Below are 20,372 nucleotides of genomic sequence, written 5' to 3' on the forward strand. Positions count from 1 at the left end.
ATATATATATAAGTTAAATTTTAAGAGATACGCATGATACTTGGTTTTATCGAAGGATTTACATGTGATTAATTAATTTTCAAAATTGTACGGAAAGAGAACCTTATTCTTGAACCCAAAAACTTAAAACACACTCTCTATATATTGAATATATTGAGATGTTTTTTCATATTTTTAATATTTAATGATCTTATATATATATATATATACAAACATGATAATTACAATATTATGAAGGTAATTAATAACTCTTTTGTAAGTGCTTACATAGAAATAAAAAAATGTATATAATTACAATATTATGAAGGTAATTAACTCTTTTGCAAGTACTTACATAGAAATAAAAAAAAAATGATAATTAAAACAAATTCTATATTTGGATTATATATGTATGTATGATTGAAAATTCAGATCAATCTTGTGAGAAACCATGCCCATTGACAAAAAGCTTGATGATATAAAAACAAAAATAAAAATTAGAACAAATAGAAATAAAGAGAAAGAAAGAGATAGAGAGATGGCCTCCTAGTTTGACCCCTTTCAAAAATCATGCTTGCAAAGACTTTTGAATGACTACTTTTTTCTCTTCTTCATGGTTGGCTATCTTGCCACCAGCTCACTACTTTTTCAATGGACTTCATCTCCATTCTTAACTCAACATCCTTCTAACAATGTCCTACATCTACAATGATAGTTCTTAAACCCTAATCCACCTTCTTCCTTACTTCTTCCTATCCTTCATACCTCCTTCATGGACTCTATCTTCTTCTTGGAAGCTGAAGCTCGCCGCCTTTTTCTTCGTGATGTCGGCCGAACTCTTGGCTGTCTCTACATCTCTTTATGGTCTTACATCCCTCCACCTTCCAAGTATGATATATCAACCTTCTTTCAGGGTTAGGGTTAGGGTTAGGGTTCATGTTCTTATGTGTTTGAGTTTTGGTTCAGTTGTCTTGTTTGCATGGATGCATGGTTCCATGAGGATGATGCTACTCAACCTTCTACTACTTCCTTTTTGAGTGTTCCTCAAAGACTCTTTGATGCTTATAAGAGATCCTTTTGTTCCATCCAAGATAGGTATATATATATATATCTTATATATATCTAATTTCTTCTTGAACTTTATTATATTGTTAATATGATATCATGAATGCATAATTTTCTAGTTCTGTTCCTGGTGTTGCCTTCAAACAAGGCTTGCCATACTTTGAACTAAGGGAATCAGAGTTAATCACTTCAGCTTATTCGCAAGTTCAACAACACTTCTATCAGGTTAATTAGTGTTTGCTTTTTATTTTTCCCTTTTTATTTTTTTCTTTCTGTTAGATGAGTTGTTCTTAATTATTTGTATAGATTATGACATATGATCATTGTTTTTTACTTGCAGGAAGCTGGAGTTAAGGTTTGCAGATTATTTTCTAAACATTAAATTACATTAAAAATGATTTATATATATATATATATATATATATTCATAACTGACATGAAAATTTAACATTGATTATTCAGACTGCTGTTTTTCTTGGATGCAATGGAGGAGAGGCTGAAATTGGAATGCCTACATTGCCCAATGTACTTAATTCTACTAAATTTTGATTTCTTTTTATCTTCTTTTTCAGCCAAAAATCTCTCTTAATGTTTAGATTTCATGCCAGATGATGAACATGCAAATGGATATAAGACAAATTTTCACAGAATTAATTCCCACTGATCTTAGCAAGCCTTCATCATCATCATCATCTTCACTGAGATCACTCTCCATCGGCAGCCCCGAATACTCACCTCTCCTTCTCAACAAGCCTTCAACTACTCACTTCGACGATAATTTTCGTGATACCGCCACCAAACAAGCAACTCCACCTTCCTACTTATTAACGATGCAAGCCTCCGGCTTCAATCAATACCAACAAACTTGGTTTCCAAACCAGTCGAGTGAAGACGACGCAATGACAAAGGCAATGCTTGCTGTGATTTCATCATCTTCACCTTCTTCTCATCCTCCTCCTCCTCCTCCTCCAAAGTTAAACCAACCAGTTGGTGCATTTAGACTTTATAATCCATCACTTGCTCCAAGAACTGATCCCAAGAACACCACATGGCACAGCCAAAAGATGATCAAGATGGCCATTGCTCTTTCAAAAAGAATCAATCTCATTAAGTTCAAATCTGCAGCAGTACTCCAAGATCAAAGGCCAACTAGTAATCAGTTACATCATATGATATCCGAGCGAAAACGGAGAGAAAAACTCAATGAGAGCTTCCTTGCTCTCAGAAATCTCCTCCCTCCTGGTTTTAAGGTATTTACAAATTACAACTACATATATATATTTGCACTTCAATTCCAAATTTTTATCAATATTTCATGCAATTAACTTGTTTTATTTTGTTTTGTATTTATAGAAAGACAAAGCTTCAGTTCTAGCAAACACAAAGGACTATCTCAACACTCTGAAAGCTGAGATTTCTGAACTTAAACAAAAGAATGAAATACTAGAAAAGAAGCTCTTGTTTGCTGATGAAATCCCAGAAAATGCTGATGATGATTCAAATGAAAAATTCAAGGTTCAAATCACAAGACTCTCTGAATCAACCTCACAAGGCCAAAGAATCACCCTCACAATAGATGTCAGGGAAGAATGTGATATAATAGTTTTCATCCTTCGGGTTCTCGAATGTCTTAAATCGATGAGTTTTATAAATTTGGTGTCGATCAATGCGAGCACATTGCCGCCACACATACATATGTTCGCACGAGGAACACTAACGTTACAAATCGAAGTAAGTAACTAATAGTCCCACATCAATTAATTTGATATTATTTTCTTTCTTCTTCTTCCTTTCTTGTTGATTAACTTTTGATAGTTTGATCACCAAACAACCAATGTGCTTAAATTATATTAAACTATAGGTTACTTAGATTGACATTCAGAGAACCAGAAGTTTCCTAAAGATTTCACAATTAAGACTAACTTTTAAGTTAATTAATATTTAATTAATCTAATGATGTCACAGGCTAGTGACTGGGATGAAGCTTCTTTCAAAGAGACAGTGACTCGGATGGTGGCCAGGACGTTGGCACGGCCGGAGACGGAGTCATGAAGTTTGCTGGAATGGTCGCCGGAGATTGAGAAAACACTAGTTAATGATGAAAGATATATATATATATATTATCTTTTAATTGTATGGTCAAAAAGCTAGTTATTATTAAGCTAATGAGGGGATTAGTAGTTAATCCTTGAAGGTTTAGGTAAGACGGCGAGTTTGACTGACTGACTGAGTTGTAAGCAGGGCTTTTTTTTCTTCATTAAAAAAAATGAGTGTTTTCTTTTTGCTGCTTCCTTGAAAGCTCTTGTTATTTGCCTTTCTCTTTCTCTAGTCAGCATCATGGTTTTGGTTCTTTATTTATGGGATTCCCAAATTAGAAATTAATATATATATATATATATAATAAATCAAGTGATCAACATTGGGCTAGCCCTATTCACTGAGATGAAAAATTTAAATCCCACCATAAGTATAGTAAGTATGGATGGTAAGATTTTTGTACTGTTTATTCTTTTAATTAGAAGTGATTTATCTATTTTTTTCAGTATGGATAATAAGATATTCTCTGTGTGCAAAGATAAAAAGAGCAAGGCTAAATATTTAATTTTTTTTACTGTGAATATATTTCTATTGTTTTGCATGTTTCATTTGTCAAATATAAAATAAATTAAGTAGACTTATGGTTATCAAAATTCCATCAAATTATTATCCTTATCATTATCGTAATTATTATTATTGACCGTTCTTTCAAAGTGTCACTGTCATTAGAAAATTTAGAATACCAAAAATTATAGAATGTTTTACATATATACCCTTGTAAATATTGAAATTTCGTTAAGACCTTGCAAATCGTTTGACTAATTTGTGAAGATTCAAGATTGTCTATTCACCTTCGTCATATTGATGCTAATTTTTTTTTTAAAAAAAAATCTGTACTCTTCCCAATATTTTTATATTGATAAAAATTTGATTATAATATAAATTTATTTACATCGAGGTTTTAAATCTCCCCAACTCAAAATAACTTATATATTCTCTAAAAAAAATTATTTTATAAATAACTAAAATTGGAATGCAAAAGATATTAAAAAACACAATATATAATCTGTGAAATGTATAAAAAATAAACAATATTTAGCAATGTAGAAGTATAAGAACTATAATATACAGAGTGTGTGTGAGTTTGTGCGTAAAAACCTCTTTTTTCAGGGGTGTATGTATATAAATGTTTGTTTGTCAAGAAAAGGACATTTTGAGAGAATATATGAACAAAAATATATAGTGAAATAGTGATAAGGATACTCAAGACCACACAATTAAATAGCTTTAATAATGTTGAGAATTAGAAAAGTAAAAACAATTATTATGGATGTAGCAACCTCTCATTCCCATGCGAGAAGTCATGATATATATATATTTTGACAATAAGAGACAATCGGCTCTCAGTTAAGGGTTTATCAAAAGACAGACAAATATAAAAATGCAGTAATTATGATAACTTATCGACTCTTTAAGAATTTATCAACTCAAATAAATATCACATGAGACAATAAAAATTCACAACATACATGCCCAAAAAAATTTATAAAAAAAGCATATAATTCATAAATTCCTCCTAGCTATATAACCCTAAAAAGAGAATATGAACTACTCATAAAAAGCCCCACATAAAAATCTATTTGATATAGTATTATGAATAAGATCTAGATCGAAGCAATCGATGAACAATACTATTATAATTGTGGCTCAGGGATTTTTAACCACGTGTCGAGATATCAACTATCATGTGATAATTCACTGGATTATACAGTGATTATCTCAAAAATTCAACTCTTTCCAAACCATAATAATAAAAAATATATATATATATATATATTTAGGGTGACTTGAAAAAATTAGAAGAATTCACATCAACCAGCAAATAACAATATCACTATCAAAGAATGACTGCCTTCCTATACCGAGACAGAGCATAAGAATGAAATTACAATGAATGTTCTCTCAATCAAGGGTTAAAAAAGAAAAAAGAAAAAGAAAAAGCTCAATCAAGAAAGAATTCAAGTCATTAAAGATAAGTAGAGGATAACAAGACTACCCTCTTTGTTTGGAACTTTGGATCCACCCAAAACTTATTATAATTCAAGTATCTCATTTTTCTATGATGGTGACCAACCAAAGATATAATCAGATTTTTGGGGGAAAACTGGGAATTCTTAATATTTCCCCATCTTTTTAGAACTTAATAGAGCAGTGAAACATTAGGGCCTGTTTAGATAGCCTAAAATTTTGGCATAATCCATACAATATTTCATAATTTAATATTTTTCTGAGAATTATACCATATTAGTTGTTTGAGTGCTTATTTTAAAATACAAAATTATGACATAATATAGGTATTATGACATAAAAAAATATTCTACTCTTATTGGAATATTTTTTCATTGTAAAAATTTTTCTTTTTGATCCAGCCACCGAGCCCAAAGATCCACCGATGGCCCGGCGGCCTCGGCGACTAGCCACTGTCCGGGTCGGTGATCGGCATCGGATCGACCTCCGATTACGGTCACGATCCACCGATGGTCCGACCAGCCCGATCCACGGCCTCGGGTGACACGCCGATGATCCACCGATGGCTCGACCAGCGATCGCCCTAACCATGCACCACCGGTGACCGGGTCATTGGTCCATTGGCGATCAACCATGAGTCCACCGGTCTCCCGGCGACAGCAGCGATCCACGTAGTGGTACGGCCATCGGCTAACTAACTTCGGTGACAGCCGGTGAGTCCACTGGTGATCCACCGACCTCCGACGACGCGACTGGTCTCACAGACGGTCTAATTGCCGATCGAGCCGATCTCCATAATTTTTTTATTTTTATTAACCAAAACACTCATTCTCATGAAATAAAATATCTTATAATTTTTTTATAATAATCACTCTACACTTCCTATATAATAAAATTATCTATATATATTTTTCATGCTAAAACAGACTCTTAATCGACATATTTTTATTTCTATTTAATTTTAAATATTTAATAAAAATTCAATAAACCACATTCTTAAAAAAACGAAAGAAAAATTTTAAACAAGCACAAGCACAAACATTTCTTGTCAACCTAAGCTTTTAACTTGTAACCAAAGCTCCGTAAAACAATTGCCACCGATGTTTTGTAAAATATTCATGTCATTGTGGAGAAAACATATTCGAAAACAAAGAGTAAAGCTACTGTTTATATAGATTAAAAAAATAATAGAAAGAAATACTACTTTAAAGAATGATAACGACTATTGAGCAGTGATGTTATCCATCACACTCGACAATTGATGACATAACGGGGAAAATGGTTGTTCACACCTACCGTAATTTGTTCACTTTGAAAAAAAAAAAACACAACAGAATCTCCGGGGATGGTTATAACCAATAGTTATAATTTATAACACTCTAAATAAAAATCCCGAGGCTCCTAACCAAGTCTGATGCGGCTTAAAATAATAAATTATAGACGGATAATGAATACCTGATAACAAATACTGAAATGCAGTTAATAGACAAGCCGAAAAATTTACACCAAGCTATCCATAAAAGCATACGAAAAAAATTTCAGACATATTACTTACAAATGAATTAGATAAAGTGAACTAACATAAGAGCATGAATTAAGAAAAATTTTTCTTGTACTTTTCCTATAGAACCACTCAACTCAAGGGACCTTGATTCACTAGAAAAGTGAAAGCTTCCAACTCATATCCAAACAAGATGTTGCTACAGTAAATCACTATTAGCTTTTTCACTACCAAAGCTCACTGGGGTTTCTTTTATTCAGATCTCACAAATGCTAGAAGATAGAAACATGGGTCCAATTCCCATGTGTTTTGCAGTAACCCCGGTCCCAAAGCTTTCTCTCCCTAAGATCCAGATGACTGACTGTTACCTCTCCACTTCTCAATGTCTCTTTGACGTGGAACAATCAAAACTTTTAGCACATTATAGTACTGCAATGGAATGGGTGAAATCACTGCAATGGAATCCATAATGGTCCTTAAGTTTGGGAAGAAGAAATGGAACAAGCCCTCCACATACATGGGCCCCTTGCCAGCTCCATCCATCAACAGTCTCCACAAGCTTTAAGCCATTCACCAACTCATCCACACCCTCTTTTCTCTTGATATAATTAAAAAGCAAAGAATAGCAGATGAGATGAGGGCTTTTCCTTCTCATTTTTCTAATGTCTCAATGCCTACATGTCTCAGAGTTCATTTTCCAACCTGCTAGGTACTAGTTACCCAAACAAATCATAAAGGGAAAGCAAGTTTTAGAATGAAGATGCCAGTCCTAAATTGAAACTAAAAATGTTTTTTTTTATTTTCTCCTTAAAAACTAACCAGTTGATAGCCATCAACTGGTCCTGTTCAATTAAATGTGACCCTATAAATGATAGATTGGCATATCCAAGAAAATAAAGGCATACTGACATGAAAAGGAATCACTACGCAGTGTTCACCATGTTACCATTGGAAGGACAGAGTCAAAGAAACAGCAAATAGACTCTGCTGCCCATTGCATTGCACCAAGTGTTCATCTTATTAAAAAGCATGAATTTGTAAGCATTGAATCAATGATAAGATGCAATTTGATCCCAATGGATAAAATGAACAAATCCCAAATTCAAACTAAAATGCTTTCTTTCAGTGTAAACTAACCAGTTGATGTGCAACTAATCCTGTTCAATCAAATGTGCTTCTAAATGATATAGATTTATCAGCAAATCCAAGGCATCAAAGCATAGTGATATGACAAGAAAGAGCACCAAACGGAGATCACAATAGTTCTGCTTTAAAACGAAAATTTAGAGAAACAATTAATGCATTATATGAAGAGTTCCATCTCATTAAAAATTCAAACTTGTAAGCATTGAAACAATGATAAGATGTAATTTGATCCCAATGTCTAAAATGAACGAGTACTTCACAAACATACTAATTCACAATCAAAGCAAACATATTTTGTGGAACTTCAAAACATACTAATTCACAATCAAAGCAAACATATTATATGGAATTGCACAAATGGTAGAAAAATCAGAAGAAGAGTGAAACCAAATATGCAGTATGTCAAGGATCAGTAACACTCTGACACAAAAGGAACATGCGACATGCCTGGATAGATGAGATCGAATCACGAAGCGCTACGACGATGGCGAGCCCTTGAAGGTCTCCCCAACAACAGAGTACCAGTGGCCAGCGCCCTCCTCCTCGGAGCCCAAATCGTCCGTTCTCCTCATCGCGGCGTGCAGCAACACGACGATGAGGCCGACGAGCAGCGAGATCAGGATGTTGGCGGTGGCGTTGGTGAGAAGGAGGAGGACAAGGGTAACGACAGAGAGGACGATGAGGACCGTGCGGTCACCGATAGTTCGGTGAAAGAGGACGATCGGCTCGTCGCGGAGGAAGTAGAGGAAGAGCCAGGCAGCCATGGTGAGGAGGAAGACGATGAGGGAGATGGGGTGCCAGAGGAGGGATACGAAGACGAAGACGAGGACGATGATGGCGTAGTTCATGGAGAAGTAGGCGATGTTGGTGCGGATCCGGAGATAGGCTTCGCCGAGGCTTGGAGGGAGATTGAAGGCGTGGCGATGGACCATCTCGCGCCATGGCCGGCGAGTGGCGAGGGCGGAGTAGCCTCTCTCCTTGGCTCGAGAGATGAAGTCCATAGTATGGCCGGATTCCGGCGCCGACGAGGTAGGGATCGTGCCGTAGCCCGCCATCGTCGTCGGTGGAGAGATGGAGAGTTTGAGAGGGCTTTGACTCGATTATTATTATTATTATTATTATTAATATAAAATTAATGGGCCTTACGGGGCCGGCACGGTTGGGCACGTGGCGAGATCTTAATGGAAACACGTGGCTGAAGTGTAGAACTTGATGAGATTCATATTTTGATCCCCAAAAATATAAATAAATTAAAAACATGTACTTATGAAAAATAAAAGCTGTAAATATCAAAAATGGTCCCATCTATTTTTTTCATTTTTCGTCTTTTTAGTCTCTCTAATATAAAATCCATCTTTTTCAGATTTACATATTTTTGTTTTTAGTTATAAAATCGCCTTTTTCAGTCTCGTATTCACATTTTCATCGTCTCAATTCATCAACTAGAACGCGAAAAGGCGGATCCATCAATTGGAGGACTAAAAAGATAAAAATATAAAAAAATACGAGTGACAAAAAGACCGATTTTCATATTAGAGGGATTAAAAAGACAGAAAACACAAAATAGAGAGACTATTTTGATATTTTGACTGAAAATAAATAAAGTTGTCATGGATTATTTATTTTAACCAGAGAGACCACCCGTTGTTTCTTTTTATTCTGCTCAATTAAGTTCACTTTTTTTTAATTTAAGTTTTTACATAGATTAGATTTATATGTTAAATTAGATTTTTTTTTTTATGAGATATTGACAGGTATGGAGTTAAGCTCTCAATATATTTCTGTTTTACAGATGAGCTAAAATTCAAAATTTTTTTTTTGCAAAACACTCAACATATATAAGAGAATGATTCTAATAAACTAAACGATCATCAATTATATATGTATATACATTAATATTTTGCTTTCTACATGTGTGAGGATTGTTAGCGCATGATAGTTTAATTGTGAAATAATTAACTTTTATCCCAAATTAAAGGTTCGACATCTTTTTAATATAAGACTGAGATCAAATAATAACAAAACATGTGTGGGAGTAACTTGACCACGTTGTATAAATAATAATAATAATAATAATAATAATAATAATAATAATAATAATAATAATAAATAATAAAATTATGTGATAATTGATCTCATCTCTGATCCTTGATTTGATTGAGCATGTAAAAAAGGTCAGCGAATCACACTGGTCTTAAGAACCCATAAGAGAAATTCCATTCTGAAAAGAATACTGAGCCAAATGGCAGATTGAACTATAATATTACAACTTAACAAGCAAGAAACTCTACGCCAATTTTAATATTGAATTATTTATAATATCTAATATGTCACTATAAGACCCTCACCATTTACCAAGTTTGTCACTTGTTGGAATAAAATAAAGAATTAGCCATAAAACTTACAGGTTTGGGTTTTGTTGGTCTTGCTTTTCAACGTTTAAGAATATTTTAGTATATGAATTGTATTTTATTCATTTTTTTTAAAAAAATAAGCTATATAAGTGTTTTTTTTTTAAGTTTGTCAAAAAAACAAATGGGTACATAGGTCTTCTTCAAAGGTGACGGTAAACTACGCCTTACCCTGGGTCTTTGGTCCAAAAGAGAATCGACCCGAGGAATTAGATAAGACTGTGGAATAAAATGACCCTCCTGCAGTTATGTCTAATTAATTTGGATATGCAGTATAATTTACATGGAGCAATGAATGTTTGTCACATGTATATTTAAAAAAATTTTAAGAACCATATTGAGCTAATAAATCCCCATACCATATAATCATAGAGAAGAGAGATATAATTTCTCCAACAAATGATCAATAAGACTCACTTAAACAGTTGTCATCTTGATAAACAGTGGATGATACAGTACTACAACACTTGCATATATATATTTCGCCTATGTAAATCATCAGCGCTATACAGTGTTTCGTTAGTTTATCTATAATATATATATATATATATATTGGAAAAGATGGATAAACCGTTATTTTAATTTTTTTTCATTCTATATAAAGCGATGGAAATATACTATGTGGTCAAACCAAAATCGAAATATTTATTAGTTTAACGTTACAAAACATTTTAAAAACTCAACTAAAATGGATGGTCAACCAATCAGCTAACAACACCAGACATAACCCCACAGTCAATCTACAACCAATCATTTTCTAGTTGAATCTCACCTTTCCAACTATTCCAACTTCCTCCACTTCAAAACCATTCACTAAACTCCATCTGGCACCAGGACCAGCACCAACCTTACCCAAATACTATTCATCTTCTTTTTAAAAACCATCCATTACCAACTAGCCAGCTGAACTCCACTTCATTATTTTTCACCAAAACAAATCTTTCATCAGCCTATCACCTTCCACTAACAGTTATAACTTCCCCTTGCCCCTCTTACCAACCATCTTCTTTACATTACCTGAGCTTTGCACTCAAACAAACCATCTAGTCATAAGCCCATTCCCAGCTTCTTTTCTTTAGTCAGAATACCCTTGATACTTGAATATCATAACCTCCTTATCTGGTCAAAAACTGTTACTTCAGTAACACACCTATTCTGAAAAATTGCCTCATTCCTAGTCTCTCCATAATGTGTAAACACAAGCAGTCATAGGCAGTTCTTCTCATTTTTGCAAGTAATGTCTCTTTCCTACTTTTTCGAATGAACCAACTGATCTCTTTTCCATTGTAGTCATCCTTCTTCCTCACATTGACTGCCAACAAAAACCTTGCTCCACACTGCCTTAGAAAAAACACATTAGAGATGTTCAATCTTTTTCACCTCTGCTTTACAGAGTACACAGACATCTGACTCAACAATCCTCCATTGCAACAACTTGTCTTTAGTAAGTAACTTTCCTTGTAGAGCCAACTATAACACGAAAAGATTGTCTTGGGACATTACTAGCTGACCACACCAATTTAGCCCAACACACTTCCTCCTTAGGGTTGTACTTGCGATTTCAAAGCCAAATTAACACCAAACATCCCCTGTTTCTCTGGTCGTCCACCTCAATGTAGTCTTGTTTCTACTATCATCCAAAACACATCTTCATCATTGGAGGAACATCAGTACATCCGCCATTGCATGCATCCCCATCTAGCTGTAGTAATTCCATCCTTCCATTTTTCCAATATCTCAAATCACCCTCTTTAGTAGTTCCTTGACATATAAGGTTCCTGAAACTTCTATCCCTGAAAACGACCTTCTCTTCTTCACAATAGAATCTCCATTTCTACACCTAGTTGATCATACCAAATGAGAAAGCTCTTCCCATCTCCAATCTGACAATTGCAGCAAAGGTTCTCGGAGCGACTTCCTAGCCTCATGTAAACGTTCCTCCACTCCAACTACTATCAACTGTTTTTGTAATACACTCAACTTCTTTAATTTGGTCCTGATCACCCATATATGGCCCACAAGGTCTTCTCTTCTCCTGAATCAACTCCCATATATAAGCTCACTTGTATTGCTTGATTCCACATCATCAATGGTTTTACTCCCAGGCCCTCCCAAACCTTGGCTACACACCTTTTCCACGCCAATAAGTCTCACCCTCTTCACCCCATCATTTCCATGCCACAAGAAATCCTACACAACTCTTTCCGACTCAGTAATCACACACCCCTGGTAACATGAATATTGAACACTCAACACACCCGCACACTAACAACACTGGAGTCTTCACCAGCTGCAATCACCGCACAAGACAAAGTCTCCCAACAGTCCAGCCTCTGACCTGGGCAGTAATCTTAGAAACTGAAATCTTTGGCACTCCTTCTTCATTCTAGCTGAAAAGTTCCAAAGGATAGACCACGATACTTTTCTGACTCGGTAGTACTCTTCCTTGAACCCAGTATAACCTCTGAAGATTTGAATTCTCTTGCATATCCTGTGTCCACTCCAGATATTTCACTCTTCTTCTGCATATTTAGCTCAATCCTGAAATCCCACTGAAATGATCAGGCCTTGTGAATTACAGTGTAATAGATCTAACATCACTGCTCTGCAAAACTACAAAGAGATCATCGTGCTAGCATAGATGGTTTGAATTGAAGCTCCTGACAACTTTCTCTGTGAAATTACAACCCATCCCCATCAGCCCAGAAAGGACTCTGTTAGATATTCCTTATGGCTAACACAACAATAACATTTGGTGAGATAGGCTCTTTGCCTTAAACCAGCCCTCCCAGGAAAAATAATCCTTCCATCTGCCTCCATTAATCATGATTGAAAATGACATATGTTCTAAACTAGAATTAACGACCAATTTGAGAGGATCTGGAAACCTAAAAGCCAACATCACCTCTTCTAGGAAGTCCCATGAAATTGAGAGTCATGCTTTTGCAAGTCAATCTTCACCCGGCCACAACACTAACTTGCTTTTCTGTGATACCCCTAAGAAGTTCAAGTGCTAATGCAAGATATTATCTTGAAATTAGCCTCCCAGGAATAAATGCAGACTGGTTTAAATGTACAATCCTCATTCAGAATAATCCCCAATCTACTTTAAGCTAGAATTTTGAAATGGTTTTGTAGTATCACATTACAACATGATATAGGTCTAAAATCTGTTACATTGATTCAGGTCTGACAACTTTAGGAATTAATGTGACCAATGTAGAATTTGCTTGTTCTTTTAACATCAATCCAGTGGACTCCTTAATGGCCATGTAAACAAAATTCCTTTCCCACAATGCTCCATACTCTCTTTGAAGAAAACTATTAAACCGATTTGGACCAGGGCTTTTATCATCACTTCAATGCTCCATGATGCTTGTTTTATTCTTCCATCAGGTCACCCTTTTACAAAGCATGTCACCAGCCTCTTCAGTAACAATCATTTTTGAAAACTAGCTCGTCAAACAACCCTTCCTGGTAGTTTCCAGTTCCTCCCAAAAAGTTCCTAAATGTGTTAGTAAAGTCTCATTGTAATATCATGATCTGTACATACTTCACCATTAGGAAGCCTCAGCTGTGTAATGTTGCTTGCTGCCCTTTCTAAACTAGTTGCAAAATTCTAAAGATCTCTAGCATTTTGATCACCTTCTTTGAACCCATTGACATCTCTGACTTTTGCCTCAAACAACCTCCTCCCACTTAAATCAATTTCTTATCGGTTAACTGCACAATTTTTGATTTCTCCTCCTGTTGAACTCCTGGCTATTAAAAGTAGATTCACATCTCAGCAACTTCCTTTAATCTCCTCCTCCACTCAACACGGCATTTTGACATACTCTGGCCTCGACACTTTTATCACATCCCTCATTAAGAGAGCTCTCAAGTCAACTCTAAGCAACCTCAACCTCTGATATAGCCGGCATAGGCTCAGCTTTCCTCGCCATCGGCAAAACTCCAAACTCTTTTCTACAATCTTGACAGGGTGCCTCACTCCACATATTATCTGAATGGAACTCCTTTCTCATTCTTGTAAATGGCTTGATATTAGTCAAAAATCTCGCACAATGATCTGAAATATTGCAATTGATTACAGAAACACACTGGTTCATGTCTCTTTTATACCGTGGGAAACTTGACTGCAAACACACCAATCCAATTTTCTAAAAATCCTTCTGTCACCCTTCTCTTTGAAAATTAGTCCAAGCAACTTCGGATCCATTATACATGCAGTTCCGTCAAATTAGATCTCTAGGTATAAAACCGGTTCCGAAAAACTCATCTGTAAGCCTCTCTCATCTACAGGATCACCTCCTAACTCTGCCAGCATTACTGGCTAATCACTGCATTGAAATCTCGCGCAGCTCAGCGGACGAGTCCAAACAATCTCAAACTCTTGCTTAAATCCATCCACACACACTCTTCTCTTCCGAGGATCATATGATCCATACACAACATGCTCCAATAAAAACAATCTCATCTCCCGATCTGATTCACAATGAATTGAAACTGCAGCACTCACTTTCCAAAACTTCAACATACTATGACGAGTAATCAAACTAAAATCAAGATTCTCCCAAGCTCACTCATCATAAGTACTCATGTTTCATACTCCATTGATTTAACTTCAAATACTCCTCGTACACTGCCTGCATATTCTCTTCTTTTACTCCAGGTTTCCACAACACTCATAACAACAATCCTATATCTTGCAATCATACCTCTAATCCTTTGATTGGCTTTCAGGAGGACCTGTTAAGTCCTCTAACATTCCAGGATATAATCATTGACAAACTATCTGGGTAGGTTAGCCTTCCGCGCTTCCCACCCCTGCCTCTACCACCTTGCCCAACATTCACAGTGAGCTCTTCAACCCCTGCAGCCACATCTAGGATACCAGCCAAAGCTGTTACTGCACTAGTATCCCTGCTAACTATTCAATTTACTAATTCCACCGAATCAAGGATTCACCACCCTTTTCCCGCCAGTAATTTGCGCCACCACTCCAAAACCCTGGGCTGCCACTATTGTCCTGCACCAATTGCTGTTGAGAATCAATCTGTTTACTGTGATCAGGCCCAATCTCCTTGCTAGCAAACTGCCTCCTCTCCCTTTAACTATTTCCTCCATTTACTACCAGTACCTTGTACTCACATTATTTTCCAAATCTCCCAACCCCACATCTTGCCTCTCTCTGTAGTTTTTGGACTGCTGAAACTGTACTTCTTGCCTCTGGCTTTCTTCTTCATTCTTCCAAATCCAATTTCTCAGTGCTCTTTCCTTCCTTGCAATCTTGTTCTTAAATGCCCCAAACTTCCTGGCCAACCCGCAGACAAATAGAAGGCAAGGCTTCCATCCATAGAGAACTTTGTTGAACAACATCTTTCTTTCAATCATCCACTCAGATCGATCATCTCTGGACCCTAGACATCAGAATCCATCTCCACAAGAATTCCTCAGCACACTCCAGCTCAATTTAGAGATAGTACACCTATCACTAATATAATGGTTTCCACACATGCTTTCCAATCCTTCTTAGCATATTCTATTGGTCCACTCAAGGTAGACCAGGGAGTTGAATCCAACACAGGCAAAGCACAAATAGTATTATCTAGCTTCATTCTTGGATGCCATTTCTTCATTAATATTATTGGATGACTATCAAATGTGAAAGGCCCATCCTCGCAGTACCTCATCACAGCCATCCTCACTAGAGAATCTAATTAGAAACATATCAGCATTCACCTTTGGAGACACCTACTTCACCCCACATTTCCTCCATCTAGCTTGAACAACCCATTGCATTGAAACGCTTCCTAATCGTGGCTGCATTCCATACAGTCACAACCAACTAAAGTATTCTTCCATTGTTTTTCCCTCATTCATCACCCCCATCCTCGAATGAAATCTAACAATTCTCTGGCTATTTAGTACAGATGGAGAAATGAAATCGTGTCTACTCCCCTTCTCCCTTCAACTGATTATCCGCAAAGCAAAGCAACCCAAGTTTCAACCTTTGATCTTGATTTTGTTTCTCTTTCCCATCATCAAACGCTTCCTACAAGTAGATTGCAAGCATAACTCATCTAAATTCCTTTACTACTACCTCAACATACCAGCAGCAGGATTCCCTTTCACCCTTCGGTGCAATGGCATCATCTGATTTAGGGTTCGCTTTCATCTCCATAATTGACTCTCCATCTTCAACAGCTCAGTGCCTCCATCATCAACAACCCCGGAATGAACTTCCTCCACCATCCCTGAACGAGCTCCATCAACTCACTGCAAAATCACCCTAAAATGCAAGCTTCCGACCTCCTCAGAGCTCTTCCCGCTATTTAAGTGACCTAGCGTACACACCAAGAAAAGGAGTAAAATATACATGTTATTATAGTTTAAAATCAAAACAAATGAATTTGTATAATTTAAAAAATTAAAAATAAAATTTTATTTACTTTTAAGGACTAATAAAAACAATAATCAAAACACTTGTTTAAAATTCTTGAGAGGGCTGTACAATAAACTTGCAAACTCGGCATTTCGGGTCGGGTTTCCCATAGAATCCGAATCCGAATCCGAATCCGCTATCGAATAGTTCATTCATTTTGTTCGTCTTCTCGATTTCGAGAGATCGAGAGCGAGACTGAGATCGAGATTGAGATCCTACCAACGATGGCGATATGTAGGAGATGGAGAAGTCCATACCTCTTCTTCATCCCTCTCCTTCTCGTTCTCCCTCTCCTGCTCACTGGTGAGTTTTCTCTCTCTCTCTCTCTCTCTCTCGCATTTCCTCGTTTCGCCTCTTTGAATCCTATTTCATCTTTGAATTCTTCTGATTTTCTAACTAATCATCATTTGCAGTTTCCGATTTACATCGCAGGACAATCTCGCAGACTCCACGGAGAAATCCTTCCAAGAAATCAGATCATATTGTTCTTGGTCCAGCCGCTGGCCAAGGCATGCCTGATCGCCTTCAATGCCAAGGTAAACCACTCCATTCAATGTTACTTCATGTATCATTTACGAGTTTTTCAATTGCTCTTTCATTTTTGTTTCAGTAGCTGTGATAAAGTTTGCTTTTTTTGATTCATTTACAAGAGGCAAATACCAAGCTTTCATCTTGCCCCTGTTAATTGGTACGATTGTGGTTTGAAGTAGTATATTTTTTGCTTGTAGCTTATTGACAGACCAACCTAGAGGATCACGCTTGAATATATTCGTCAGATCTTTTAGTGGTTGATTAGTTTTAAAGCATGGAATTTCAGGATTTTCTGTTTTACAATAGAAAGCATGAACATAGATTTTTACCTATACAAGATCAATTTTTGTTAGCACTCTGCTGCAAATGTCAGAAAAAAATATTTAATTTTTGAGGCACAGAAGATGCAAGTTTGTTGTTATGCTTAACTCTATCATGACTTATTCAAAGTCCCCATTCTTATCCTTTCTCTGTCTTCACAGGTCTAAAAGCTATGAATGGGATCCACTCATCGAATACAAATCGGGAGTCTAATAACTGTGATACTGTCACTTTTGTCACAGTATTCACGGTGTACAATAGTCATCTGAAAACAGAATCTGCAAAGGTTGATGATAAATCACTTGGTACAGTTACTGTTGGTAACACCTCATACACTAAGACAGAAAGGTCCATGGCCGTCCTCAACATTTTTGTTAACTTCATACAGGTACTATATGCTGCTTATTCTTGAAACTAGCTAGTTTGTGTGTTTTTATTTTATATATTTTTTTAATAGTCCAAGCTCTTATTTCTTTAACAAATCTCTTGCTCGTAAGTTCTTACTTGATCTTTTTTAAATGTAGATGCGGTATAGATCCTTGTTCTTCTAAGCTTGCTATTTGCAACTCCTAACATTGGAAAGTTTTGATCAGGAAGATTAAACTTTCTAATTGTCAACTTCATTTGGATTATTATTGCCTTTTTTGTATGGTTTTAACTGATGTTGATGTTGAATGAATCTTTGAGTTGCATTGAAGGCCCACATAGCTAGATTGGGTGCATGATAAAATTACTAGAATAAATCACTGTCAATCTAGTGAAGGTTTTATTTAACTTCTCTCTCTTATATGTAGAATTCTGCAGGTGTCGATGCCAAGAAGCAATGTGATCATATTGACTGATCCTGCTTCTGAGTTTTCAGTGGAAAAAAACGTTGCAACAATTCTAGCCATTCATGGGGACTATTCTCGTGAAAATTTGATGCTTCAGAGAATCAGGTCCTACATTGTAAGATCACATTGCTATTATCAGTAATTTATTTATTTTTGTACAGTTATTAAAGGAGATTAATGTCTACTTTATGTAGTTCAATTCTAAATTCCTCCAATTTTTTGTGATGCCACTAGACAATGTGCATTCTTGGGAGCCAGGATAGCTATTCTTATAAGAATATTCCTCTTTTCAGCATCATAGAACACACGTCCTATTGAGTGTCTTCTATTTGTTACTTATCAAGGTGTCCCATAGGTGCTATAATTTGTGGCACATTATTTTGTATTTAGATTATTATTTCTTCAATGTTTAAGATAGGCACACACATTATGCTACATAGAAGATGGGATTATGTTTCTCATTTGGATATAATTTCCATTTCATACAAATCTTAATTTTTCAGAACCTGAAACCAATGATTTAATGGTTTCTGATCATTCCCAGCTAAATGCAGCTTAATAGTATACAGTCACCTTTTTATTACCATTGTCAACTCATTGTTATGAAAACTTATTCTTTCTATTCTTGGTGTAAAATGATATTGTGCATACCCTTTGTTTCTGAACCAGATATTTGTCTTTCAAACTGAAGGTGGTGTCTACTTTATAATCCCTGCTGGGAAAATTTTTTATTTTTATTAGAATTTCCAAATCCGTGATTCTTCTCAGGATTTTTTGCCGTCATTGGAATTATCTTTTAATTATCATTGTATGTATACGCATGTATTACCAATGGGCCTTTTCAACTAAAGCTTGAGTTGCTTATAATGCAGACATTTTTGGAACAAAAGCTCGAGGAGCATCCTGAGAGGCTGAAGTGTGTTAATCATTACATTTTTACTGACTCTGATATCGCAGTGGTGGATAATCTTGCACACATATTCCAGGAATATCCCAACTTCCACCTGGCCCTCACTTTTCGTAACAACAAAGATCAACCTCTAAATTCTGGATTCATTGCAATTAGAGGCACTGTAGAAGGAATTCTCAGGTTCATTCTTCACATAACTATAAATTCTCCAAATTGTACTCATAAAACTAATGTTTCTGTTTCTGTATCTAGAGCGAAGGCTTTCCTACAGGAAGTACTGGAAGTTTATAGCACTAAATACATGAAAGCTTCACGCATGCTCGGTGATCAATTAGCCCTCGCATGGGTTGTCAAATCTCATCTTTCATTTGCTTTCAAGAAATTTTCCAGACATGAAGCTTTTTCAGGTGACATGAATGGAACATCGGTGCTCTTCTTACCATGTGCAATTTATAACTGGACCCCTCCCGAGGGCGCCGGGCAGTTTCATGGCATGCCACTTGATGTAAAGGTGAAGAATGATAAAAAGTTATCAAGACTCATCTTAAGTTAGTTTTGTTGAAATGTTTATTCCATTGTTGTTCAGGTTGTTCATTTCAAAGGTTCGAGGAATCGTTTAATGTTGGAATCTTGGAACTTATTCAACTCAACCTCAAACTTATCAGACATGCTATGCCTCATCTTGGCAAGTGGTAGAACAAAGTATGACTTCTGATTTCCATCTTCCTACTTAACCTTAATTGAAGGACATCACTGTAGGGTACGTATCTCAAGTGTTAGTTCATTTTTTGCCTATCTCATTTGGGTTTTGTAATGTTTGCAGAACACTCCCTGATTTTTTTATTAATCACGCTCTTCTTTTTCATTTGCATCCTTCTTAAACATATAACTAAAATTTATTATATATATATATATATATCCCCAATTTAATGGTAAAATTAAAAATAATATCTGGGCACAGGGCTGTGATTGCCCAAATTGCAGCATTGCAAAGTATTGAACTCTGGGATTTTAGAAAGAGTAGTTTTACTATTTATTAAATAAAAAGTTATATTTTGAGAAAAAATATATTGTGTATGTACTACCACTCACCTATTGGTAGTAGTTCAATGTTGGTGTTTAAATTTTGGTAAAACGAAATTTAAAAGTCAAATGACATTTATGA

General features: G+C 35.9%; 3 protein-coding genes across 4 annotated transcripts; 2 read left to right on the plus strand and 1 right to left on the minus strand.

Moving 5' to 3' along the window:
- Positions 1-699: 699 nt before the first annotated feature.
- LOC120280695 (putative transcription factor bHLH041) lies at positions 700-3,279 on the plus strand. Its single transcript, XM_039287623.1, has 8 exons — positions 700-867; positions 946-1,074; positions 1,164-1,269; positions 1,385-1,399; positions 1,507-1,569; positions 1,653-2,294; positions 2,398-2,775; positions 3,010-3,279. The coding sequence occupies exons 1-8, from the start codon at positions 752-754 to the stop codon at positions 3,094-3,096; spliced, it is 1,536 nt and encodes a 511-aa protein (XP_039143557.1). The 5' UTR covers positions 700-751; the 3' UTR covers positions 3,097-3,279.
- A 4,770-nt stretch (positions 3,280-8,049) lies between these two features.
- Positions 8,050-8,851, minus strand: LOC120280666 (PRA1 family protein F3-like). Its single transcript, XM_039287582.1, has one exon. It carries the CDS (start codon positions 8,809-8,811, stop codon positions 8,233-8,235), a length of 579 nt encoding a protein of 192 aa, XP_039143516.1. The 5' UTR covers positions 8,812-8,851; the 3' UTR covers positions 8,050-8,232.
- Positions 8,852-16,777: 7,926 nt separating this feature from the next.
- Positions 16,778-20,072, plus strand: LOC120280707. 2 transcript variants are annotated; one of them, XM_039287637.1, is made up of 8 exons: positions 16,778-16,915; positions 17,026-17,148; positions 17,626-17,852; positions 18,269-18,412; positions 19,170-19,387; positions 19,460-19,530; positions 19,615-19,718; positions 19,794-20,072. In XM_039287637.1, exons 1-8 carry the CDS (start codon positions 16,837-16,839, stop codon positions 19,920-19,922), a joined length of 1,095 nt encoding a protein of 364 aa, XP_039143571.1. In that variant the 5' UTR covers positions 16,778-16,836; the 3' UTR covers positions 19,923-20,072. The 2 variants fall into 2 exon arrangements, with proteins under 2 accessions (XP_039143571.1, XP_039143570.1); XM_039287636.1 differs by having other exon boundaries at positions 16,779-16,915; positions 19,460-19,718.
- Positions 20,073-20,372: the final 300 nt, after the last annotated feature.

The sequence above is a fragment of the Dioscorea cayenensis genome, chromosome 17, assembly GCF_009730915.1.
Source record: "Dioscorea cayenensis subsp. rotundata cultivar TDr96_F1 chromosome 17, TDr96_F1_v2_PseudoChromosome.rev07_lg8_w22 25.fasta, whole genome shotgun sequence".
Taxonomy (NCBI): domain Eukaryota; kingdom Viridiplantae; phylum Streptophyta; class Magnoliopsida; order Dioscoreales; family Dioscoreaceae; genus Dioscorea; species Dioscorea cayenensis.